Source organism: Micropterus salmoides, unplaced genomic scaffold (genome assembly GCF_014851395.1).
Source record: "Micropterus salmoides isolate LMB-PRFRI ecotype aquatic unplaced genomic scaffold, ASM1485139v1 Ms_hic_scaffold_4, whole genome shotgun sequence".
Taxonomy (NCBI): Eukaryota; Metazoa; Chordata; class Actinopteri; order Centrarchiformes; family Centrarchidae; genus Micropterus; species Micropterus salmoides.
The window spans coordinates 12,375,427-12,402,400 of record NW_024043372.1 but is presented as its reverse complement, the minus strand read 5'-3'; the positions used below and the strand labels follow the sequence as shown (position 1 = coordinate 12,402,400).

Below are 26,974 nucleotides of genomic sequence, written 5' to 3'. Positions count from 1 at the left end.
TATAGGAGCTACATTGGTGTGATGCGGACTGGCTCTGACAATATCTGTATAATCATTTACGCATAAATCATCCATCCACTCAACCCAACTAATGATTTTCTCTGATTTATCCCATCTCTACCGACCCTTATAACTTTCCAGGTGATTTCATTATTATGTTGATGTATTAGTGTTTTGTCTTACGGTTTACTTTCATGATTAGAGAGGCTGCTGTCAGTCATTTAAAACGTTTCCATGGGCGCAATAATGTCACAGCAAATATCCTTGGGACATTTATGCAGCAAAACTAAAAACTGTTGTTATGAACTTGACAGGACAGACAGAGGAAACTCTGCAGAGGAAACAGAATTCTACATCCAAAACAATTTAGAGGCACTAATGGAGCAATGGAGAAATTATGGTAGCGGCTTAATAATCAGCTGCACCCTCAGTGGACCGTGTATCAATGTAATCAGTTTTTATTCGAATGATTTTATTTAGCCTATGTAATGGCAGAAGATTGTTTCTCCCAATTTAATCTTTCTATTATTCCTTTTATTATTATACATACATACATAGCCTACATAATTACTGAGGTCTGGACCTCGGTGACCTCATACGACCACTCTATGTTGAAGGAAAATGCATGCACACAGTCTGTCAAGCGCGCATATAGGCTATAGCACCCCAAGCCGCTTACTGCTTACCATAGCTTCCGGGTCACCAAAAAAAAACCAATGCAAAATTGAGGACTAAGATTTATACACTCATATTTGAATTTCCGATCTCCATCTATAAACACACAATCGGATAACGAGATTTTTTTTCGTTTTCCGTTTCTTAATATCAAAACGAAAAACTGTTTGTTTCCCGTTTCCCTATTTACTAATGGTAATTGGGAAACGAGCCGTTTTTTGTTTTTGTTTTTTTGTTTCAAAACGAAAATCCGTTGGCCGCAATGTACACGGACCGAACAGTAGGAACTATATATCAGCTCCAGCACAGTGTCTTATGAGCACAGTTAGTCTCCTAGTAGCTGCTACCACACAGATATCCCAGCCATAGAATTCGGCATGGGAAGGGTGTACCTCAAAAATAAATTGAAAACTATTTCTCCTGCAAACCAAATGGATTACAGATGTTCACTTAGTTTCAGTTATATAACATGGAATAAAACAACTGAACCATGTGAGTTATTGCAATAAACTCACAAACTATAAAATTACAATTAATCAGTTTCATTTTTATTTACAAATAAGCGCCTGTTCCACACACCACCCCCCACTAATACCAACAACTGTATGGGAAACACTGAGTATATTTTTGGTTTATAATAATAATAATTATAATAAAAACTAAACTCAGAAAAAAGTGCACACTGTCTTTGGTGAGTTATACATACAAACTAGGGCTGAACGATTTTGGAAAATCTAATTGCCAATTTATTTATTTATTTTTAACCAACATTGTGATTGCGATTTAATATGCGATTAATTATTAAGCTCTTTACCTTCTGTATTATTAAAAACAGACAAGCAATAAATCAGTGTATAGTATGACCCACAGATGGATTAACAGTGAGAACTGTATTATATAGTAAGCGCTCAATACAAAACCCACAGTTCAACCACTAATTAAGGTCCTTATCTCCATTCAAATCTCTAGGAGTCTATCTCTTAACTCGGGACAGACTGGGCGTCTTTCGTACTTGTGAGTTTTGTTTGAAACGCCGTTACATAGATAGTTACTGAGCTGACTGGTGGCTGTGTGTGACACAGGCGCCGATCGCCACAATACCCTTACCTTACTACACGCGTCTTTCTGTTGTGTATTTTTACGGTCATCCAGCGGATGGCTGGACATTTTCAACCACCAACATCACCAAGTTACCCACGGGTGCTACTTTCATTCCCTGTGTGACACTAAAGTTTCTGTAGTGTCAGCTTCTGTCAAGCTTGAGGCCACTGTACAAGTCAACGTAGAGCGTAAGTTGATGCTTCCTCTGCAGACTGCTTTACTCTCGCGTGTCATGTGACCAGAACGTAATCGCAGCCTTTGCGATTAGAAAATCTTGTGTTATCAAATCGCGATAATAATGCAAATGCAATTAATCGTTCAGCCCTAATACAAACATCTGCCAACATAAAGAAACCAGCTACATTTTAAAACTGAAGTGTCATTTACAAACTATTAGGATAATCTTTGGTACTTTTGTTTTTTTCCTGAGGGTGTTTATCTTGAGACAAAGTAAACTGAGTGAAAACCAAAAAATGTGTTTTCCAGCAACTGCTCTCCTCTAAACATTTAAACAAGAATCACAATCAGTCTCTTGTTATGAATTAACACACTACAAACTATTTGTTACTCTTGTCCAAGTAAAAACTATTACTCATTTTGTTTCACACAATCTATTAGGTGTCCTAATGTTTTGTGCACTCAAATGTGTGCGTAATATGCATTAATGGAATAATAATTCAGCACCTGCCTCAGGCTTTGATTTAGACTTTTTTGTAAAAAATATAATATACAACATTTTCCCCCCCTGCAGACTGTAAATGTCTTTCCCTCAAACATTCATTCACTGTATTCACACTATCTATAGCTACACATTTAATGCAAATGGCAGCTTATTTTAAGGTCACTGGAGGTTGTCTGGGTCGCCCCCAGCCTAGCGTGAGTCCTCCCCGGTCTCAGCCTCTCCTGGTGGGAACAGCAGTTTCCTGAGGATGGGTGCGTAGAAGGGGCCAAAGACTGTTCGGTTGAAGTGTACGACTTGCCCAAAGGCCATCCCCATGTCGGCTAGCTCAGCACTCACCAGCCTGAGGGGAGAGGGCAGCTCTGGACTCCTTTTAGCGGGGCCGCCCTGCAGCAAGGCCTGGAGGAAGCCCCGTACCCTTCCTCCTGTTTGATTGAGAGAGAGAGAGATGAGTGGGTGAAGGAGAGAGTAGGGAAGAATTTATCTCTCGGCAACACCACATATGTAAGTTTAAAAAGATGCATGTGGACAGAGATAACCCAAACTAAATGACAAAATGTGCATTCCCAACATGTCAGCTTTGTACAGATTAAAATGTATTTTGAATAAGTCTTGAAGAGTTTATCACCCTAAAAAGTCTGAATTGTCTACTTTAAATGAAGTGAAAACATAAAAATCACTCAGCTCAGGTAATCTAAGTTTGGTAAGCTGTTACAATTAACAGTATGCAGCAAAAAGATGTCTAAAATGTGAACATGTCGTGTTTTTAATATTGAGTAATTTCTCATGCAAAAACACCAAACATCCTGTGGTTCCAGCTCCTTAAATGTGAAGATTTACAGCTTTTTTTGTCATATATGAAAGCAAACTAAATATTTTCAGACATTTTACTGACAAAATGATAAATCAATAACTTAAGAAAATAATGGACTGATTAATCAATAAAGAAAATAAACCTTCGTTGCAAGGCATGTTTCTCCTGTTGAGTGAAAATGGTGCATCCCAAACTGTCAGCTTTTTACAGACTAAAACATACTTCAATTTCTCTATCAAAATGTATTTCCAACAGCTTTGAAGGGTTTATCAGCCTAAAATATTACTTACTTACTGAACTTAAAGGTTCAGTGTGTAAGTTTTAGTGGCATCTAGTGATGAGGGTTGCAAATTGCAACCAGCAACTCATGGTGCGTTCACATGCTTCTCGGATGGTCCCATTTCCTGAGTTGTGAAATTGTTCTTCCAACTTCAGTGTGTGTTCATGTGGAATCAACATAGACGCTAATTAGCATTATCAGAGCGTATAAACAACATGCAGACATCTAGTTCACTCTACACGGACAGCAAACTAAGCGTTATAACCACATTACAAATGACATGTTTTCAAATTATGTATATGCAACACATGATTTTGCACGAATCAATGTTCTGTATACTTCTTTATGTCCCATATACACTTTATTTCTCTTTTTGCAATAAAGATTTAAGGAGGTTCAAAAAGATTCTGATTATTCCGACTCCACATGCATGCACCTCCCACCCCTCCCTGGCCGACATGCTCTGTCGACTCTTGTGCTAAATATTACGTGTGGGCCTCCAGTTGTCCAAATTTCACTTATTTTCCTATTTCTAATAAACCACGACTACTAGTACTACTAACGTTACTTGTTCTTCTTTTTCTTTGTGCACATTCAATGTAGTGATAAACGCGTTCTAAAGAAACGTTTGTCCATTTGGGCTACTATAGAAACATGGCGCCGCAACATGGCAACGTCCATGTAAGAGGACCTGCGGCGTATGTAGATAGAAATGGCTCATTCTAAGGTAATAAAAACATAACGGTTCATTATGTAAGGTCTTTATATACCACTGAAAACCTATATTATATTGCATTTCTGTCAATAGATCCTCCTAAATATTACACACTGAACCTTTAAATGTTTATTAAAACATAACAACCACCAAAATCTAGCAATAAATACATGGAAACTTAAATGTAATATGTGGATTTACACCATCCCCTCGCCATTTGTGCTTCAATTAATGATTTCCCTAGTCCCTGTGCTCAGTCTGACCTATGAGCGTGCGGACCGGGTTGTTGTGCTTCCACAGCTCGGATATTTGTCCTTTCAGCAGATCCAGGCTCTCCTGAGGCAGCGCTGCTCCTCCCTGGCCGCTCAGAGCTTCATTCACCTGCTGCAGTACTGTCTCCCCGAGACCCAGCAGCGCACCTTTCAGGTCAGCTTCCCTGCAGCACCAGAAACCAGCATTAGACAAATCACCTGCAGGCTTCATTAGATGTGTATTAGGTCACAGCAGGCATATGAATTTATCCATTAATAAGAGACTGAGCAAAGGGACTCGTGGAAGTCAATAACAACTAGGTCTCAGAAGAGAATTAGATGAAATAAAATTAGATTTTAATAAAAGATCCTTATGGGATAAATAGCCTTTGCTACATTTTATTGCACCCTGGACCAGAGTGTGAGCAGGCCTTGAATATCACAAGCTGCTGTTCCACATTTATCCACTAATCATGACGGGGCTTCTCTAAACAGAAAGAATGAGGTTAGCTGGATCCGTTCTGACAAGCTAGTTGCCTCCTGTCACCTCCATTGGTTTCCTTCTCATACAATACCTGTTCCCCATGACAGCCAGTACATGCATCACCAAATCCTCCTCTTACCTGGTGTGACTGCCCTCCAGCAGGGCAGCGACGGACTGCCTGAGTTTACCTACAAACCCCTGCAGGGAGAAAATGGCGCCTCCACACTGAGCATTGATCAGAAGCAGCACCGATGCCTCCAGGACCAGTAGCTGGAGCCGCTGGCCCAGAGCCTCCAGACGGGCTCGGTCCATCAACGCAGTCTGTGTGAGGAGGTCGAGGTCACGTCATATGGTTAATCATAGGGAACTTTACAAAGAAAACCAACAGCTACATCTAGATGACAGCATTCTCGGCTTTGGATATTCTACAACAGTGATTCCCAACCAAGGGTACATGTACCCGCCAGGAGGTACATGGAAAGACTGTAGATAGGGATGCATGAAACTGGACTTTTGCAGATATCCGACAGTTTTAAACTCACTTTGCATCGGCCTGTTATACGGGCAGGAATGTTCATTTTGGACCGATACAGAATTTTAAAGCCCTTACCGGCCGATATTTTGTTCATCTGACAGGACTTTGTGTCAGACAGAATAAGGTTGGGAAATGCTGTTCTACAATGCTACATGAGCTCTAATGAGTTGTCACATGCTTTAACATGCATCAGGGTGAAGGGGTGTTTTGGGAGACTGAATATTCCCTGATAATCAATAAAATATCACTCTGATGAAAGGAAGTGTAGTGTGATATAATTTTGCAGACTGCAGCTGACCTCAGGATATTTCTGGTCCTGCGGGTCCCAGAATAACAGACTCATGTAGGCCCGGTTTAGTACAGCGTTGGCGCTAACAGGACCTCGGCTGTCAGGACTGAGAGACTCCGACTGGGCTCTACTGGCCGACTCCTCCTCTGACGCTGCTGCCTGAAGCCAAGCTGTGGTATTGTGCAGAGAAGCTGAAGAAAAACAGTAAAAGACATATGTATAAATGAAAACCTCAACAGTTTCACATGATTAAGATCTACTGCAACGCCGCTGAAGTGTGAAGAGTGTTTTGAATGATGTTTAGGGAGTATGGGGACCAAAACCAATTACATTGTGTTTGTAGCACATTTGCTTCACTTTCACAGCATCCAAGATGACTGGAAAAAAATGCTATTAAAACTACAATATTGCTGGTATATAGAATACTGTAACCACATTATTTAATTTGCTTACAAAATTTAATTTGAAGGACACTCTTTCTAGGGGGATAAAAGACTTGCGTATATTTAGTATCACAGCTAACCTGACTGTGTCAGCACCAAGGGCCCTGTCACTCTGCCAATGACCCTGATTTGCCAGCTGTACTTAGCCAGAATAGAGTTTACTGATTGGCTGTCCAGCTCTTCACCCAATCTATGAGTAGCTGAAAAATGGCAGGACGGTGCATTAGAGCGACAAAGGTCAAAATCTTTTTAATTAAGAAGTGAAATATGTAATGACCATACATTTCACAGTCACAAAGTCACCTTCACCATCTGTCACTCACACTGTAGCAGTCAGGTTTGAGATTTAAGCTCCTTTCCTCACCTGGCTGCTTGTCCAGAATCTGCTGGAATTTGGCTCTCTCGTACTGCACGGCCTGCTGCAGGAGGTGAGGCCTCAGGCTCTGGAGGGTGAAGTTAACCATGTCGGTCTTCATCAGGCCCAAGACACGGAAGATTTCCCTAAGGGAAGGGAAGGGGAATCAGTTTTGCATGAAACAGTTTTTGGGATGCTTTACCAAAAAAAATGTATTACAAATGCGACCTTTATTAATATAGCACTATTCCAAATGGAGGAAGTGCTTTACAGGAAGAAGGAAAGGCACAGGGTGAGAAGACAACATCCAAAAAATGAATAATTGATTTGACAAAAATATAGAATCAATAACAAGTCACAAGAAAACAAATGATGATTGATTGATTTTTTAATGATGTGAACTAATTTAGAAAAAAAGCACCATTGTGTTCAGTTTTCAGTGGAAGTAACAGAAGGTATGGATGCACAGGTGGACATAAAGTTTCTGAAGACAAGTTGACCAGCTCTCTATAATGTCTGATATATAGTTTTTTACTTTTAGCCTCCTACAAAGTTAGCCCCAGTTTGTTCCTGTTACATACATCTGAATCACAGAGGCAACCATCAGTTTCTCTAAATGAAAAGGGTTTGCATCACACAAACTAGTTACTACATAGAGATTAGGTACTAAATATTTACGCCTACTATGCCAGGTGTAACTGTTACACACGGTTAGTTAACGGGAAGAGAACTGATATGACCCCTTTGGGTTGATGAGTAAAAGAGGTAATATATAGTGACAATTCAAAAGGCCATCTAATAATAGTGTAAACTAAGAGGAATTTAAATTATATTACACAAAAAACTTCAAATTACAAAGCATTATGCTAATAACAAAAATGACTAAATACTGTTAGGTTAGCTTAGACGGATATTTTCCACTCACCCATAACAGAAATATTTCTACATGAATGCACAGTCATGCCCATACTTACAAAGGATTGGCAGTTAAAATGGTATTTTTCAAGGTTACAGTATATTACAGCTCATGAAGCTACAGTATCAGTAAAGTTTTAATAGTGAAACCTGATTATGGAAATGACTAGTTAGCTAGTTTGAAACAAGCAAGTACATACTAAGATCTTTTGTAGACTTTACACACAAATTAAATTTGTGTGTGTGACTCGAATGTAGGCTGATACATGAGAGACACAAACTGGGACTACATCAAAGTCACAAACACACTAACAAAAAATAATTTTAACCCGTTGGTGGCTCCAAATGACAGTGAGAAGTAACATGAAGAAGATATCAGTAAACTTTATAGACTACTTTCAATGAAATGAAGGCCTAAAACTCTTAGATCTGATGTAATAATCTGGTTTAGCTGTGATGTGTATGGAGATGCAGTTGGTTACAGACCTTGCTTTGTGTAAAAATGGGTCAAATAACCTGGGTTTATTCAGATATCTAGTTAGACACAAGCTTTGTCTGTTAACCTGCCCCTCACCTCAGTAGCCCCACTGGGCCCTCGAGGTCCCTCAGTGCCCTGACCTCTGAGTCACGCACAGGTGCACATAAAGATGCCATGGTGTTGACGATGTATCCTGCCAATCTGTGGAGATCCAGAGCTCCGTGATCGACCTCCTGCTGGATCAGCTCCATGTCCAGCACCTCGTCCAGCTGAGATCTCAGTCTGACGTGACCGGGCAGCAGCAGGGACTGAAGCATCTAACAGGCAATATGAGGATATCTTTAGTGTAGTTAAGTTGACATACAGAAAATTTCAGCTCTCCCTTAAAAGTTCATGTGGTTTAGAGTACAAGATGTAGTTTTACCCGGAACCCGGATGCGAGTGAACGCTGGCGCAACTTGCTGCCGCTGCTCGCTGGTAAACCTCGTATCTTTTAACTTTCAGACTTACCTTTTGGTTCTATAACTCAATCGGACAATGTAATTCCCTTCATACGGAATACCCTTACAACCTGCCGGCACTACTGTTTGTCTGAGCCTTCATAGTTATCTCACCTGTTCCGTTCTGGTCTAAGCCTCATCTTGCTTGTTTTCACGCCGCTTAAATCCCCATCTATAATGTGGGCCGGTAGGACATACATCTTGTTTGTTTGTGTCTGGCTCTTTCTAATGCCTGTTCACCTGCTAGTGACGGGTCTGCCTCAGTTTTTCGGCAGCTGACCTGCTCCGGCGATAATGTATCGCGAAAAGTGGGAAGTCTCGCCCGTGTCCGCACCTGTCTCTAGCACGTTCGAATCTGTTGTCTGCAAGTTATCTGGTCCCACCCCAACCATCATTGCAACGGTTTATCGCACCCCTAAACCAAAGAGTGAATTTTTAAATGATTTTACTGCTTTTCTCACTTACTTATCTTCTCTCTCACCAAATATATTACTGCTGGGTGATTTTAATATCCACATGGACAATGTCAATCTGCCTCTTACTAAAGACTTCACCTCCTGCTTAGAGAGTTTTGGATGCCATTCTTTTCATCTACACGTACAAACAATCTAATAATATCTCCCACAGTGATATCAGGAACAATGAATCAATTAAATGAAAACATAATCCCTACAAGAGCTCAAATGATGAATCAACAGGCCAATATTATTGGCTGTTTTTGTTTAAAACAATGTGGTGTTGAAGTACGTGTTGGCTGATTTTTTTTCCCACTCTCAAATATCTGTATTGGCCTAAAAATCTTTTTTGCATCAGTTGGTCTCTAATCGATAGATTAAAGGAAGAGACACTTTGGAAAATACACTTGCCAAGAGTTCAGTTGAAATGTGAGATTGATATCGCTGAAGTCTTGTTGTCACCATGAGGTCGCCAGTAAACCAGCGGAGAGTTCAGTAAGTGACTGTGCCTGGCCAAGGAATAGTTTGGCACACGATGCCCACATGTCATTTCGGTTTTGTAGGATTAAACAAAAGGAGATATAACTTGCCAATAGGGAGCTTTAGAGGTGCTGGTAGGTGGATTTTGTTATCTTTGGACAGACTAGGCTAGCTGTTTCCCCTGTTTCCAGTCTTTATGCTAAGCTACGCCAAGCTGCTGCTGGCTCAACCTCCATATTTACCCCACAGTCATGAGTGTGGTATCAATCTTCTCATCTCACTCCCAGAAAGCCAATAAGCATATCCCCCAAAATGTCAAACTATTCCTTTAGTCAATAATAACTATCATTAGCCACAACATCTCTACAAATATCACTATCATTGCAATGTAGATATCATGTGATTATATACATATGAATAGATAATTCAGTAATGAAAATATTACGTTACCTACTATTACCTCTATATTTTTATTAATACTAATTATTTCCAGTGACTAAAGGCTGGCCATGTGTTATGTGTCATTTGTCCATACTGTGTAAACTCTGGTTTTGATCTTGAAAGCATATGGCAATGAATGGGATCAGAGGTCTCAGTAGACCCTCTTCATCTGCTAGTAAAGCTTCTGATTTGATGTGAAGGGTCTCTCTGCAGTCTCACAGACACACCCACTGTACTACAACATGTCACACCCCGAGATAACTTCCTGGATTAACATACTTATTTTAACCCAAAACATAATCTCTTCCTAACCCTAATCAAGTCTTTTTTGTGCCTAAACCTACCCAAACTGCTACCGTTTTGAAGGCATGTCATGTTGTAGGTAGCTTTATTGTCGCAATATAACAAGTTATAGAGTGAAACTGAGTTTTGTAACTCCCTTCTTGCTACAGAGCAGACAATATACATTAATACAGAATCAATTATAAAATTGGTAAAACAGAAATAAACTATAATCAATGGAGTAGTGCTGAGGATGAATTTGAGTTTAAAAGTCTGACAGCTTGTAGTCTGGTCCTGTACTACTGTGGACCCGCAGATAGACCTACTTGGATTTGGTGCCATAGACACTTACAGTCTTGACTTCCTGGAGCAGAATGACAGCATGGCTGTAGTTTGGAGGATCACTGTTCAGCTGCTCTTGAAGATTGTCCCAAAACGCCCGGTGAACAATCTCTGTCACTCTGCCCTCCAGGCTACAGAAGGAAAATAACAAAAGAAAATAGCTCAGAAGAGACTAAACTCTCACTAAATTTTGGACATAAGAATAAAACAAGGTCACTTTAGCTGCGGTGGAGTGTTTTCCTTGCCTGTCTGTAGTAGGGCTCTTGGGTTTGAAGCAGAAGTCTCGGTTCACCACTATCTCATGTGCAAGGCTCAGGTTGGAAACACAATTTTCCAGCTCCATCAGCCTGGATAATGAGGCAGTGGGTGGGCTCCCTGACACCACAGACAGGACACACACACCCACAGATAATTAGAACTGCAACGGTGGTAATAATTAAATTACTACAGGTCCCTGAACGTGCCTGAAAACAATAACTGCCTTAATAAAGCTTCATACCCGTAGGAGAGTCAAGTTTTTCCAGACAGGGAAGGTCAGCAGGGGAATCATCAGCGGTCTTGTCTCTTTGATTTGGCATTTCAGCAACAGTCTAGACATTTAAATTCTCAGTAACTAACAAATTCAACAGAGCTAAAAATATAAAGGGCTGCAATTTTAAGTTTATTAATCGATGACTTAACCGACAGAAAAGAAATCTGCAGCCATTTTAATAATTGTTATTTTTCTAGCAGAAATGCCAAACATGACATTTCAAGCGTTTTAAATGTGAAGATTTGCTATGATATGATAGTAAACTAAATATTTTTGGCTTCTGGACAGTCAGTAAAATAAAACAAGAAATCCAACTACTTACAGAAGCCCTGTGAGGCAAGTGCAACAAAAAATTCTGGTGATCCATTTTCTATGTCTGATCTAAATTGTTTTCTTTTGGCTGTTGCCTTCTTGTTTTGGGAAACCAGACGTGACCATATTTCAATGAGAGGGTGGAGCTAGCTAGCTTGATTAGTAAGGTGACTCCGTAATTCACTTTAACTGTGATATTAATTGGACTGCTAATTTTGGCAAGTCAAAAACAGGCTAAAAACAAAAATAAGTCCATGGTTAGTTAAATGTACACAGGGTGTAGTGGATAGGATTTGCTTCTATCCTAATTCACAAGGTAGCCACACCCTAATTTATATACTGCTTTATCATCTACTTTACTCTAATTTCGACCCTAATTGACAAAATGAACATCAGACTGTTTTGAAGAAGAAAAAAAAACGACTTTTTTCTTTTTTAAACTGTCCTGCCTGGCAGCCTGGTATAGAGGATGAGGAGCTGGATACCATATTGTGCCTGACAGATTTTACTTTAACAAGTGCATTAATATACTCATTTGTCTGTTTTATTATTTATTTCAATGTATTTGTCACCGGGCCGGACAGGGGACAGACATGGGGATGGGGGGATAGTGATAATAGGACACCATGGTAACAACTAGTCAATCATAAGGTAGTAGGGACTGACTATTTTCCTCTAAATGGGACCATCGTTTACTAGTAGGCATTATCCTGTATTGAAGAAGACTTGAGACTAGCGATTGAGACCAAACTCATTAGTAAAGTGTTTACTGAGGTAATAAATAAAGTGAGATGTAGGGTCATTAACTGTTGTCATTAACTCCAATGCAATCGGACATCCGCCCCCTGCTGGCCATTAGAAAGAATGCAGGTTTAAGGCTTTTCCGCAGTGGCTTCACTTTTCAGACCTGAAGGATGCCACTTGATTAAAACCAGCAAACATAGTTTTAATGTTAGCTAAACTAACTTACAGCTCAAAAGGTAGCTTTCAGTAATGTTTACATTATAAGAAAATTATTATTAGCTAACATTTGACAGCTAAACAGCTGTTTCCATGCCAAGTGTTAACGACAAGGAGAAGCGCTCGTCTTCACTCCTCAATCCAATTTCTTAAGACACATCCAGCAAACCAGTTACGTTAACGTTACACTCTGCTCAAAAAGTAAAGCCCAGGCAAATCAACACAACAGCTCCATAGGTTTTAACAACACACACAATTTAGATAAGACTTGGAAAATGGATCACCAAGTTGTTTTTCTCACTTGCCTCTCACGGTTTCAATAACATCTCCATAGGATGCTACACCAAATGATTTATCAACAAAATAATAATTCTAATTGGCAATGAAAATAATTAGTTGCAGCCCTCTCCCAACTTACCGGTTGTTGTTATTTCGGGGAATTTATGAAGACTTATGAAGATGCTGATGAAAAACACACGTACATAACGCTAGGTAACATCTACCTGCCGTTAAAAGCAACAGAGCACAACATCAAGTTTGAATCTGGGCTAAACCATTCTGATACAGTTATGGGGGGGATTTTTAGAAAAGACAACACTATCGTTTTAAAACCTGATCTAAATGTTTGTGCAATTGTAGCGTGTTACAACATATTGATATAAATGTGTTTAGATGGTTGTCTTTTATTCCTTTCTGTATAAATACAGAAAAAGACGACGGCTTCAGTTAGTTTGCCCAGTTCTCAAATCATAACAGTAGGCGTGTCGGTACAGCATGTTTCTAGTCTTCTCCGCCCCTCTGTCTGTAGTCAACAGCTACAAACACCTCAGCATGTCACTGCGTTTGAAAGAAAACTCACCATTATAATTCAGTGGAAACAAAATGGAATGCGGCCGGTGTGTTTGTATAAATGGTCCATTGTTTGAGACGAAAGCTGGAAATGTCATGTTTCCTACCTACCACGAACTTCGACACGGCTCTGAAGAGAGGGAACTACTGTACAGGGGATGAACAGTGAACACAAACACATTTGTAGAATACACTCTAGATCCCTAAAATAAATACTATCACTGCATTTTGCAACAATACACATTTTCTTTACACAGATTTGTTTATGTTTATAATTTTGTAAAACATTTATTCAAGTCTTCATTTATATTGATTTTTCCCAGTTCTGTCTTGTAATGTTATTGTTCCTTTAGTAAAGTGATTTTAAAAACTATTTGTACTCTCCTTTGCTGCTGTAACACTTTAATTTCCCTACATGGGATATATAAATATAATTTACCTTATATAGCTTACCTTTTTTGCTGAAATTGCTTGTAGATTCCTTTACAAAAATAAACTTGACAATGACAATTTGTTTCAGTCATATCTTACAAAAATGGCTCTTGACACACAAATTTGACAATGTGCTGCTTTGTTCTTTCATATCATTGAAAACAAATTATTTTGGAGGTTTGCATTGTTGTTTCCTACAAACCAGGAACATTTCATGCCTTTAAAAAGATAAACAAAAATTTAAAAACATGACAATGTGATACATGCAGCCTCTCTCCAACTTTAAGAAGTTCTAGAAAACACATCTCTTCCGAGAACACTTCCTCTTCCAACACCTCTTACCCCTAACATGCACGTCTTGTGCTCTTCTTCAATCTCCTTACAATTCTCTTGTATTGATTGCACAATTTTTAACTCTTTCTTCTTCCCCTAGGTATTTACGCCATTGATGCCTTATGCGCTAATAGCGCATACTAGTATTTAATGTTGCTCTTACCAATATCTATTGTTACTAATAGATCTCTTACTTTATTGATGCTTGTGTGTTGTAAATGTAAGTCGCTTCAGATAAAAGCGCCAAATGAGTGAATGTAATGACAGTACGAGATCTCAATAAACTGCAATATTGTCTAAAAACATTTGTAATTAACTTTTCCTTTCACACAAAAATGGCCAAAGACAGAAGTGTATTGCAAATTATTTAGAATTGCAAAATGTTGTGTAACAAATGTTTTTGATAAATACAAGCATTTGACAAAGCCTTATCTAAAAAAGTTGACCTTCCATCACAGTCACAAAACACATGGATATGATCATTATTTTCATTAGAAAAGAAAACATAAAAAAGAACTTCCAGGCTATATTTATACATTTGCATATTCCAAAATATTGAACACCATTAAGTTTCTGTTTTAAAATAACAAGGATAACTTAAAAAATTATAGTTTCACACTTTGACTCTTTTTCCTCACTTGAGCTGCTACTATATGTACAAATAAAGTCGTCTCTCACTGTGTCTCATAATATTAAAGCAAACAAAAAGGAAAATAAGTGCCAAAAGCAGGGCTGTGTGAAGAAAGCAGCATACCCGAATTGTTTCTCGGATAACTTAGTGTCCTCCTATGAAGCTAAGACAAGAAATCAATGTCATATTTTAGTAAATCATTTTGGAAAAGCGGCATAAAAATCATTTGTAAGCAGTTTAAATCTACAGGAGAGAACTGTCGAGTTCCTCATGAAAGGGAAATCGATGTCACAAAAGCTGCTTCAATGGTTTCTCTGCATTCAAGCTTTGTATTCGAGAGCTTTGAGAGTCTTATTGTGAGAAAAGGCAAAGAGAGCATCTACTGAATGAAAATGAGCAAATTAATGAAAGCAATCTTTTGTTCCCAGCCACACATTCAGTCACTTCTTTCATTCACACGCTAACATAACTGTACAAAAAACATCTCTAATAATAATAAACTCTGACTTCACTCATGTTTGTCTCAATGCTTCAATTCAGTAATGACTGTGCTGCAGTGTGATCCAACCTATGCACAACTGAACAGGTAGTGCACTTTAGCACTACTACTTCTTTCAACTTTATTTTCTTCACTGTTTTTTAAACTTAAACTCCCCCCCGAGGCCAAATCAGACATTTACACCCGATATTATCATGGAATCTGTATATAAATGTGTTATCTGGATAATGACATTTGATAAAAGCCCTTTGCATGTACACCTGGTATTAGTAAGCACTTGTTATCTCAAATCTGCATTATGATTAGATCATAATATGCAAATGTAGGTACACAACAAAGGACACAGCATGTTTAAGGTCAAGGAAATTGATGCTGCTTTATGGGTTCCACTTACTTCTCCTTTGCACAGGAAAAGGTCATAAGTAGCTTTTTGACAGGCAGCTTGAAATAGCAAGAAGAGACCTTTGTGATCTTTCACCTTGGCTGGGGTGTTTTTGTTTTTTTACCTCCAAGAATGTAGCCAAACAGGGGAGCCCTGGAGGGCTAGGGGTCTAAGGCTCCAACCATTAACTGCAATGTCCTTTGTTGCATGTTTTCCCCTGCTTCTCTATACTGTCGACTCCCTAATAACAGCATAAAAAGCCCCAAAAGACAGTATAGATGGCGTTTACACCTGGCTGACATTTGATCACATCCAAATCGGGTCTGGTCAGACATCAGATACAGCCAGGTGTAAAACAAATATGTTCAACTCATTTAATGTAGGGCTGGAACGATATGGCCAAAAATGTTATCATGATAAAAAGTTTTATATCTATAGATATTGATAATTATCACGATAAGTGTCAAATCGTTATTTCTTTTGAGTTTAAAGGCTGATTTTTGCTCCTGATTGAAAGTTGAAGAAACCTGATTGTTAACTGTGGTTTAAACTCATCTTTATGGTCAACACTTCAGGCCAAATAGTGGATCATTTCACAAATCTGAGGTAAAACATTGAAAATAATTATTAATTAATTATGATCAAATTGTCAACAAATATGCATAAGTAAAATTAAGTAAAAGCTTTTTTCAGACCTTTTTCCTCACCAAAATAAAACATCTTAATAAAAAAAGTAAGTCCTAATTTGTGTATGATTCCAAGTGAATAAAATCAATATTTATTGAATATTTATTAAACATTTGTTATATTATCGTTTTGTTATTGAAAAAAAGTGTATCGCAATAATTATTGTTATTGTCCAGCCCTAATTTAATGTGAAGATCAACATTCTGGGATTTAACACCGATGTCATTGTTTCTACCTACCAGAGAACTACTTAACCCCTGTTAGTGCTGCAGCTCTAATATGACCACCATCAGTCCAGCAGATGACAAAGTTTACATGGTCACGCGAGTACTGAACAGACAGGTGAATATGAGTGCCAGCTGAAGAGAGGTTCTCTGTCAAAGCCGAGGTCATGGTGCAGTCAGTCTGTGTTGTCAGTGTTACAATGATGCATCACTTGCCCTGTGCCAAAGTTTTACACTCACACACATACTCCCAAGATAAATTCAGGAGAGCACAACACACTTTCCTGCTAAGAGTCTTTGAGCATGTTGATGCGTGCAAAGATCTTGAGTGCAGGTCCCAGTTTAATGTTCATGGTGCTCATGAGGTGGTCCTCCTTTAACAGGAGCAAGGCCTGTCCATCAATCTCCTGAGAGCGAAATTCATCTGCTATTTCCTGACAGCCTGCATGAACAGCAGAGGAAGGAGTAAAGTTGCAGTTAGTCATACGTAACACAGGATTTATAAGGAAAATAATAATCTGTTTATAATGCTTTATGAGTGCGTTTCCTGACCTGGCAGTGAGTGGATGAACTCATAAACTTCTTCCACATTCCACTTGGTGGGGTCGTTGGGTAAGAAGCGCTGACAGAGTGAAGGTACATCTCTCCCAGCGCAGCCCTCCTGGTCTGATGCCCTGCTCGGGTGCCGGTGGACGGGGACCTGAGCTGGGGCCGGAACAGGAGCCAGGGGTCCTGAGCTGGCAGCCGACAGAGGAGACGGCGGCTCCTCGTAGCTGGACATGTCCGAACACGGGCTGGACTCCTCCTGACTGGGCTGTGAGGGATGTGGTGAGGATACAGAACCGCCCAGAGTCTGCTGTGGTGAGGGGGACAGCTTCTGGAAAGGAGAATTTGAAAAATGGCTTATCAGTAAAACACTGCTGTGTCAAACACAATGTTCCAACAAAAATTAAAGGGGCAATAAGTAAAATTTATACTGTGCAATAACTTCAAATGAGTATAATTCCCCTGCAGGTTGTTGGATCAATACCAATGCCTCGACAATTATTTTGTCAGTTGCTGAATCCTCTGGATTTTCAAACTCACTCCCAGGTCCAAACATGAAACAAAAGCACCACCCACTGGAGGTTCAAGACCCAACCCTCGAGGCATTACATAACTCAAAACATTTTGGCTATAAACCTAAATGGATTGCTCTCGAGCCAAAAAAAACTAAATTTTTACACATTGTAAAATAGATTGAGTGACATTTCTATATAATTTCTGCTTTCATTATGTAAACTACTTGTCTCTATTGTAAAAATATTTTAAAAACTTGTGCCATTACAAGTTTCAGTATTTCAAGGGAGGGGACGAGCTGCTTAGTACTATCAAAGGATATCTAGAAATACTATGTCAATGTCTTGGATAAGTGGCAAAAAAACAAAAAACAACCAAAAACATCTAATCCAGTTGCTTTTGATCTCTATATGGACTACAGGAGGCAGAAAATCTCTACTACTGGTCACCAATAAACATTGACAAAGATCACTGAGTACTTAATGACCCTTTAAAGACAGAGGGAGATAATCTGGCACCGGCACAAATGATGCTTAAATTCATTAAAAAGCATGAGGCGTGAAAAGTGCAGGGTATAAAATGTGCAGTGGAAGCAGTATCTGATTGGGGTAAAGTGTTGATGAGGATGTTTTAGAACAGTGAAGGAGTGTGTGTTTCCATACCCGCTTCTTAGCCTCTATACTGGAGCGGCCCTGAGATCTTCTACGCCAGCGATTTGTCGGTTTAGTCCTCTCTGGATGGAAAAGTCCTATCCTCTTCGTACAGCCCACATTGTACCTGTCCAGAAAGGTCCATTATTAGAGCTTATCCTTTTTTTCCACGTTACTATAACTGGCAAAAAAACTATTTGGTTTTATATTTCTTCTCGTTTAAACAAAAAGGAGACTTACCTCTTTGCACAAACCATGGAGCAGAATCTTTTAGAGCCTTTGAACGTGTAGGCAAAGTCGACCCAGCCACAGTATTCACATGTCAGCTTGGGTTCTTGCTCTTTTTCTGTGTGCAAGAAAACAGCATAAACAGAAGACACTCAAAAATAATTTATCTTCTCATATGAGACATTTACTCTTTGAAGAGTGGCATCACCTCTGACCAAATAACTGCGATCACCCACAAAAAAACTTTAGTAAAACATTTCAGTTTATGTAAATGTATTGAACATGTTGACTATTAAACTTGTTTAAATGTTCCGTGTGTAAGTTTTAGTGGCATCTAGTGGTGAGGGTTGGGTCACTATGCATTCGCTTGCTCTTCGGAAGAAATAAGTACTTTATAATAAATGTATTAATTTTAATGGCAGTAATAAAAACTAACTTTGTACCTTTTCTCCATGAGGCTGTACATTAATTTAATTTCTAAATCCAACAACAAAAAGGCTGTGTCTGTCAACATATGGTCCTCTTAACATCTTTATATAATAAAGACTATCCCTGGCAAAGTCTTCTTGCATATTTGTATACTGTTCTGTATACTTCTTTATTTCCCATGTACACTTTATTCTTCTTTTTGCAATAAAGATTTGAGGAGGAACAAAAAAAAACAAAACAAAAACACTCTACTAACTTTCACCATCAAGTTCTGCCGCTCGCTCTCTCTCATTCGCTTGGCAACACACACACACACACACACTATGCAGGGAGCTAGCTAAAAGTTAAAATCAATTACTTGGGCAGTGATATCATTGATATTAATTATTGTGTGACATTTAAGAAGAGTGGTTATTCATTCCGCAGAGGTGGCATGCCGAATACAGGGAGAACACTAGTCTCCGCTATGTGCACGCCTTTTGCATTCTGTTAACATTACATGTTATCAATTAACATTTAAATAAATAGATTTTTTGACATTTGTTAATCGAGTCAGAATCTTCCACGTCCGCAACACATCTAAGAATCGATTCTTTCTCCCACCCCTAACTACTACTATATACACTTCTCCTACGTAGTGATGAAAGTGTGCTGTAAAGCAGTTTGTCCGTTTGGGCTACTGTAGAAACATGGCAGCTCAACATGGTGACGTCCATGTAAGGATGACAATATTAAAGTCACCATTTCTGCTCCAGAGATAGAAGATGGTTGAGGTTCAGTGTGTAGGTGTCATTCACAGCTTCATAAACTAACAGACAAACAAACTTTTGTTTTTCCTGAATTTAAAAGACAACAAAGTTTTGGTGAGTTCACTTCCACTTGACAAATCGTTTTTTGAGGAGTTTCTTTTAGGGAGGCACTGATCTGATCCAGTTTGTTAAACATAGGATGCTGCGTCAATGGGGATGGGTTGTTTTAGGTACTGGTGAGACATTAATTTTCTATCCAGCAAGTCCAGTTTGAGTAACAGATTAATGCGTTAAAAAAGTACAATGCGTAACAACTGAGTCTAATCTCCACCTGTCGAATTCATACTCCGGGCTCAGCAGCCTCTCAGTGAACCAGACACAGCCCTCAGAGCAACAGAGGCCAGTTTGATGACAGGGAATACAGTAAAGAGGTGATTTACAGCTTCTCTGACCAGTACTACAACTCCGGGCGCAACAAAGGCACGCTGGGTTCAGGCGGGGACAGAAGAGCCATCAAGCAGGACAGGAGCAAGAGGGAGGTCGGGCATCAGAGAAGCTAATTAAAACTAATTAAAGGTTTATTCATACCAAACTAGAGTTGGGGATTCTCAGTGGAAAGAGTAACCACGACAGTTCGATGAGTTATTTTTTTCCCTGTTGAGTTTGAAGTTTGTCAGGACAATCCTGAGATGTTTTGCCAGAAACCCCTGTGTTATCACCCAACAAGCCCTGGAAAGGAGGTGGATTGGTGAATCCCATAGTTTCATGAGCACCAGTACAGTGAGACACAAACTTATATACACAACCCACTGTACTTGTGTCTAATACGGTTTGTCTCACCTGGCTCGTTCATGTCCTCAGGCTCAGAGTCAGTGTTTGCTGCATTGCTGACCGGGGTTTTGTCAGGGTCTGAGGAGAGCTGATGATCCAGCTTCTTTGGGCTGTCGATAAGAATGGGGAGACGCTCCACCTGGTAAAAGGAAGAAAGTATTATAAAATATATACAAACCTACCAAAATGATACGCTTGTTGTTCCAGGAATAAGAAATAATAGTTGTGATTACTGTGAGAGTTGGACTGCTTCCTGTGTATAACTGCAAAGCCATAATTTTGACAAATATCACAACAGAAATCTCAAGTGCAAAGACAAGGGTGTATTGGTCATCGTCATTCCTTTCGTCTATACTGGCTGTAGAGCCATTAAAAAAAGAAAAAAAAATCATTTTTGGGCGGTCTTGTAATAACAAACTACTACTGGAAACGTTGGCAAGGTAAGAAATGTACATTCACTACTGCTGAAACAACTTTGTCAAATATTCAATTAGCAGAAAACTAATCTGCAACAATTGTGAATGTATGAATCAATGAATTGTTTAAGTCATTGAATCAAGCAAAAAAGGCCCAAAAATCTCTTGTTCCAGCTTCTCAAATGTGAAGATTTGTTGCTTTCCTCCGTTTTATATCATTTAAAATTGAATATCTTAAAAGGTTTTGGACTGCTAGTCAGCCAAACAAGTAATTTGAAGATGTCACCTTGGGCTCTCTTGTAATTGGCACTTTTTCACAGTTTGACATTTTATAGAGTAAACACTAATTTATGAATAGAAAAAACAAACTAACAATCAATAACACAAATAGTCATTAATGACAGTCAAAACGATCATATCCATGTATTTGCTGTGTAGATAGGCGCAGCTCTGTAAATATACTGGGCATTTACACCTAATGCCCAGTAGGAGGCAGTTAGTGCCAATCCTACAAATTACAACAAGCACATGTCATTATGTTGCACCACAACAAAAGGCTGTTCAGTCTAAATTCTGCTTTTCTTTTTTAGTGATTAAAGAAGATGTGATGATACAAATGTCAACCACAGGTAAACAGACACACCGGAAAAACAATAAAGATACAATAACATTAATAAAATCTAATTTTAAAAAGGGAGATAACAGATTAAAGAGGGGAGTTTTACGCCTCGAGTTGCTGCAGTGTGTGGGTCATTACACACACACCTCCATCCATCCGTACTCCTTCAGCTACAGGGTCTTACTTCACTACTATTAATGACTGAATCAAACAGAAGCTGTGAGCTGTCACTACTAGTAGTAGCAGAGGGTTTGTGTGTGCGCCTGCTGACAGCTCCCTGCAGGCGGGTACACTGGAGAGTGTGGTGGCTTTGGGTTGTTTATCATGTCTCGCTGCTAGTAAAGCTGAGATCGGGGACTTACACACACGGGGAACGGCTCAGCTCCCTCCTGGATAACAAAGCCTTCTATGACATGTGTGAGGACCTGGGGCTTGACGATGGCCTGGGGCGGTTTGTTCTCTCCGTTCTGCGGCGTACTGCCCGTCACAGTGGGCGCCTCGCTCTCATTTCCTGAGGTCATGGCTGGAGGTGGGGTCCCAGGTGCAGCGCTCTGCCTCTTGGTTGTGCCCCCTCCTGACCAAGAAATGAATATCATCCAGTTAATACTGTATATGAGAACAAAGTACTCTGAGAGCTGGTCATCAGTGGATTGATTTCAAATTAAATTAAGTGTTTCATAAATCATTTGTCATTCAAGCAAAACTTCCAAACGTTCTGTTGCTACAGCTTCTTGAATGTGTGGATGTGATGATTTTCCTTGTCAAAAGTCATCATAAACTGAATACTTTTGCCACAAAAACAACATTTAAAAGACATCACCATGGGCTTCAGTATTTTCTGACAGTTTATATATCAAACAAATAATCAAGAATGTAAATGCTGCTCCGTACTTGTATAGCGCCTTTCTAGTCTTTTCGACCAAAGCGCTTTTTACACTACATCTGCATTCACCAGTCATACACATTCATACACTGAGCCTAAGTGCTCAAACGGAAACTAACATTCACACTCACTCATACACTGGCGGAATAGCCGCCAGGGGCAAATCGGGGTTCAGTATCTTGCCCAAGGACACTTCGACACGCAACCAGGGGGAGCCAGGGATTGAACCGCCGACCTTCCGATTAACGGCCAACCCGCTCTACCTCCTGAGCCAAACAGCACATTAAATGACAAAGAAATTTATTATTTTTTGCAGTCCTAAATGAAATAAAGAAATGTATACCTGCAATGTGGAGGGTAAATAAAACTACTGAAATGTCTTTAGAAGGATGACATGAACAGCTAAAGCTTGAATAAAATCATTGTTTTTTATTTTACAAGCTAAAAAGCGGTTTGTCTTTATATAATCACAGATTACAGCCCTTATGCTTTAGATACTATGCTCATGAGGTTATATTATTCAAAACAAACACATATCACATTACAGCCACCTATGTGCAAAATATAATCATATCCACCTGCCTGCTGATTAAAATAACTATTCATGCGTCGAACTAATAATAATCAAGTGACCTACTGGCACATTGTCGATCAATAACAAACAGCAAAATCCACAATCAGAACGACCTCTCGGCTCACTAACACCCGACAAAGCGAAAGTAATCATTAACGCTTTGTCTGCTTAAACTCCACCAGCGTGAGAAAAGTTTTCTTACCGCGCCGACTTCCGCCTTGTTCAGAGTCAAAACATGCGGGGTTTCGCTTGTGTTTGTTGTTGTAATGACCGGATCCGACACACACCGACCTGCAGCTGCTGCTGTGTTAGACTGTGACCGAGTTTTACGCTGCAGTGCCCCTTCAGAGCCGTAGAAGGAACCAGGACCCGCCTCCCTGTTTCCTCCCACAGCAGCTAACGTTAGCACGTCTGGTCCTCCTGCAAGACCGCATGCATCAACAGTGAACCTGCGCTAAGCCTCTGAATCAAAAGGAGGAGTGTCTCCTGCGTCAGACTAATACTGCACATGCTTTATTTATATAAACAATAACCCCTTTTTAAAACTACGTCCATTGAAAAGGGACGAATAAACGTGAGGCATGAGCATATGTTCTCAGCAGGGCCACAGGATACAGTTTAGGTTCCCTCTGTGAGAGCTTTTTGGTGTCTACCCAACAGTTTTTAATTATTATATTAGTTCTTAATTATGATGATTTCTATGTTTTATTCATGTGTTTGATTATCTTTTCTGTACCACTGCCTGGGACACATTCTGGTGGTGCTAAGGCAGCATTCAGACAGAAATGAAAGATGCTGTGTGGGGGTGTTGTTTAAGGTAACCATGGGATGATATGAAATATGATCCAGCAAGGGAGTTTGAAGCATGGATGTATTAAGAGAACTGGTTACTGGCCCTGCCACTTACCCTTACAGCCAATTGGTACACCATAAGCATTCTTCCAATAGACCACCATTATAAAAAGGGATTTCTGTAAGCCCACCTCAAACTGCAAACAAACTTTTATATTGTGAAATTTTAAACCAAGAAAGTTTTATATTTGCTAAACATTCCCATAAGCCTAGAGAAGCATTTTAATGTGCGTACCGTCATCCTAATGTAAAGTCTATAGGCTGTGTGTGTGTGTGTGTGTGTGTGCGCGCGCACACACACAGACTTTCACAAGTGAAGCCAATGTATAAGTGCCTTTATTCTTTCTAACAGCCAGCAGGGAGCGACTCCACTGGTTGCAAAAAGGAGGTCCCATTGTAGAGAAATCTATGACCATACTTCTCACTTGATTCATCTCCTCAGTAAACACTTGAGTTTATGATCTCAATTCTTAGTTTCAAGTCTTCTTCAAGACAGGATAATGTTAATTTAATAAACTATGGTCCCGTTTAGAGGAAAATCGACAATGAAGTATGGTATGCTTTAGGGCGGGACTACCTTATGATTGACAATAGTTACCATGGCAACCTGTCAATCAGGCTAGAGATGACTCATACGCTTTTTCAACACCACTGGTTAAATTTACACAGTGCAGTGGATAGTGAGTCAGCTGTTAATTTTCCTGGTAATTTTGTTTAAAGCCTGTTTTTAGCAAACCAAAATTAGCATCCCGGTAAAAATCACAGTTAACATGAATTACGGATGCAGCTTGCTAACCAAGCTAGCTAGTGCAACCATCTCCTCCAAATATTGCCAGGTTGCAAAAGTACCTAGGTAAGGACTACTAGCTAATCAGAAGCAGAGTAGGGTGGGTCCTGACAAGCTTGTAACCATGGTGTTGGTTCAGCTGTATATGTTCCCAAACCAGCGTTGCAACCTAGCCTTGCGCAAGAGTTTCAGAGTGGTAAGTTATTAATCTGTTAACACATTTATCTTTCATATGTTAACGTTTTGACTGTCTCTACATCAAAGTAACAACTTTGTGTCCATTGACTGCCTATCTAACGTTTGGTAGGGAGAGTGGGGGTGAGGGAGGCAGCGGGCGGGTGTCACTGTGTATGTGCTGCAGCTCAGTGTGTTTCTCCACCAGCGTTTTTGAGGGCGTGCCTGATTAGCCACTAGGCGACCATTAAGACGTGTGTTAAGTGACACAGATAGTTTACAGAAGTTAAGGCTGGACAGCAATCGAGCTGTTTTCAGGCAGTTCAAAAGCAGTGTTTTCTATAGGAGATGGTAACTCCCTTTGGGATAGACTTTTCACTTTGCAAACCTCTTACATGCACAAAAAAAGATATATAACACAATAAAGGAAAGTGAAAAAGCCAAAAATCACTTCTTTAAATACTTCAAAGAGAAGTGACAGTTTCTCTGGATATCTGTTAGCAGAGAGCAGGGCGGAGGTCAGTGCAGATAATAGATATATTGCAGCAGGAAACCTTGTACACTCAATAAGCCACTTTGACTGAAAAACAGCTTTTCTCTGGTGGCTCTTTTCTTAAATGTTACATTTTCCTTAAGAAAAAAAAAAAAAAAAAAGCTGAAACCTATCTTCATCAGCCACTGCAGCCTGTGGATTACAGAAATAGTTTCCTGCTCTGGTGGTGAGCAGTGCACCTCCACGGCACATCACACCAAACTCACTGCCCCTACAGAATGTCAAGTTTCATTTTACAAGAAACACAGCATTAGCACCATTTCCAACCGATATCACCATAGAAACTGATCCCTGTCAACACTTATAACAACGCCACACACTAAAATAATTTTATGCTCAGCAAGAAAAGTATAGTTGCTGCATGACTACAAACCTTGGACCATCCAAAGCTACGGACCATGAGTCAAATCACTTATCAGAACCCGCTTTATCCCTTTTATCTGAATCACCTGGCTGACAAGATGTGCACAATAAGCAGAAAATGCAGTATAAAAACATTACTGATGACATTTCTGGGATTTTCCCGATACATGCAGCTAAAGAAAATAAATATATCAAAACAGTTTGTCCAAAGTTTAGAAACCTTGATTCTTCCGAACAACCGTCATAATAGTTTATTACACAAGCATGCCTCAGACGTCTAATGGACAAAAGTTGTCACAGGTCCCACCCTGCAGGCAACATGTAAATCAACAGTCATGAATGCTTTTAAAGTATCATTGATGAAAATGGTGAACAACAACCTACTCACTCTTTGTCTTTGGTTTTTGTTTTGTTAAAATGTCTAACTAAACCCCTGTACTATGACTCACGGGTTTATTAGCCTGAACACCTGTACAATCTTGCACAATCCAATAGAATAGCATTTCATTTTGAGCGTGTATTTTAATAAATCCTCTTTTTGTGATGTTTATACTGTACAGCTGTTGTTGACATGTTGTCAGAAAGGATGTAGTTAGTGGTGGGGGTGTATTAGATTGCTTTATGTTGAGATGTGTTTCTAACTTTTTGCTCCCTGTATGTAAATGCTGCACTGTGGATGTTGGTCTCAGCCCCGCTCACCGTTGGCTAGGCAAATACTACAAACGATCACAGGAAACAGTGTGTGCCAAAATGTTCCCAATATTATTTACAGGTAACAAATTAATAAAAGCAATACATTTACATTAGAGGTCTGGTTATATTACTGTATACACTCCTTAATTCCTCAATTTGCTTTTTGTTGTGTTTAAATGTTTGTGCATAACACAGTAAGTGAATTGTGGGTACCAGGTGAGCTTTTTGGCCACAGCACAAAGGAATCACAGAGACAACAACAAAGCAATAAGAGAAACAATAGTGCAACTAAATGTGCTGCAAGTTGTCTAATTCATGAGAGCAGAGCAGATCTAATGGAACATTTTCTGTTTCAAGGTGAAAAGTTGTAGTTAACACAAGTTATTAAACTGCTACCAGTCTTCTTGTCCCAGTGGCTAATTGGTTAGAGTTTATTTACCAAAATGTTTGAGAACTCTACAGAAAGTAAATTTAGCAGCTTAAAAGATCATGCTGAATCATTACCTTGTGGCTGAACAGCTGGTAAGGCCGGGGCGACCTTGGGTTGCTCTACAGGCTTGGTGGGTTGTGATGGCGAAGGCGCAGGTTGCTGCTGCTGCTGCTGCTGTTGTTGTTGTTGGAGCTGGAGCTGAGGCGGCTGCTGCTGCTGATGCTGCTGCTGCTGCTGCATAGTGGGGGTTGGACATGTCTCTCTGACAACCAGTGAGGTTGGCTTATCTTTACAGTCCTGAACAAGTCGGGAGGCCTGAGATGTGCATT

General features: G+C 39.6%; 2 protein-coding genes across 3 annotated transcripts in view; both read right to left on the bottom strand.

Moving 5' to 3' along the window:
- Positions 1 to 1,201: 1,201 nt before the first annotated feature.
- On the bottom strand, positions 1,202 to 13,161 carry LOC119885504 (T-complex protein 11 homolog). 2 transcript variants are annotated; one of them, XM_038695557.1, is made up of 10 exons: positions 12,737 to 13,161; positions 11,014 to 11,104; positions 10,760 to 10,889; positions 10,525 to 10,645; positions 8,111 to 8,331; positions 6,631 to 6,767; positions 5,833 to 6,014; positions 5,139 to 5,320; positions 4,528 to 4,700; positions 2,648 to 2,880 (listed from the first exon to the last, which is right to left on the bottom strand). In XM_038695557.1, exons 2-10 carry the CDS (start codon positions 11,090 to 11,092, stop codon positions 2,648 to 2,650), a joined length of 1,458 nt encoding a protein of 485 aa, XP_038551485.1. In that variant the 5' UTR covers positions 11,093 to 11,104; positions 12,737 to 13,161. The 2 variants fall into 2 exon arrangements, with proteins under 2 accessions (XP_038551486.1, XP_038551485.1); XM_038695558.1 differs by lacking the exon at positions 12,737 to 13,161 and having other exon boundaries at positions 1,202 to 2,880; positions 11,014 to 11,092.
- A 3,028-nt stretch (positions 13,162 to 16,189) lies between these two features.
- Positions 16,190 to 26,974, bottom strand: part of phc2b (polyhomeotic homolog 2b (Drosophila)) — a 38,848-nt gene continuing 28,063 nt past the window's right edge. Inside the window, exons 9-15 of the mRNA XM_038695556.1 lie at positions 26,720 to 26,960; positions 21,699 to 21,910; positions 20,311 to 20,440; positions 18,305 to 18,410; positions 18,077 to 18,191; positions 16,908 to 17,232; positions 16,190 to 16,797 (exon numbers count right to left, since the gene is read on the bottom strand). Coding sequence (XP_038551484.1) covers positions 16,643 to 16,797; positions 16,908 to 17,232; positions 18,077 to 18,191; positions 18,305 to 18,410; positions 20,311 to 20,440; positions 21,699 to 21,910; positions 26,720 to 26,960 — 1,284 coding nt within the window. The 3' untranslated portion in view covers positions 16,190 to 16,642. The remainder of the gene's footprint in view (positions 16,798 to 16,907; positions 17,233 to 18,076; positions 18,192 to 18,304; positions 18,411 to 20,310; positions 20,441 to 21,698; positions 21,911 to 26,719; positions 26,961 to 26,974) is intronic.

Excerpts from the sequence above, each read along its gene's own strand:
- LOC119885504 (XM_038695557.1), bottom strand. The coding sequence starts at position 11,092 with ATGCCAAATCAAAGAGACAAGACCGCTGATGATTCCCCTGCTGACCTT. Across the intron at positions 10,890-11,013 it reads AAAACTTGACTCTCCTACGG|GGAGCCCACCCACTGCCTCA; the intron begins GTATGAAGCTTT and ends CTGTGGTGTCAG. Across the intron at positions 8,332-10,524 it reads TGCTCCAGGAAGTCAAGACT|ATGCTTCAGTCCCTGCTGCT; the intron begins GTAAGTGTCTAT and ends ATTGCCTGTTAG.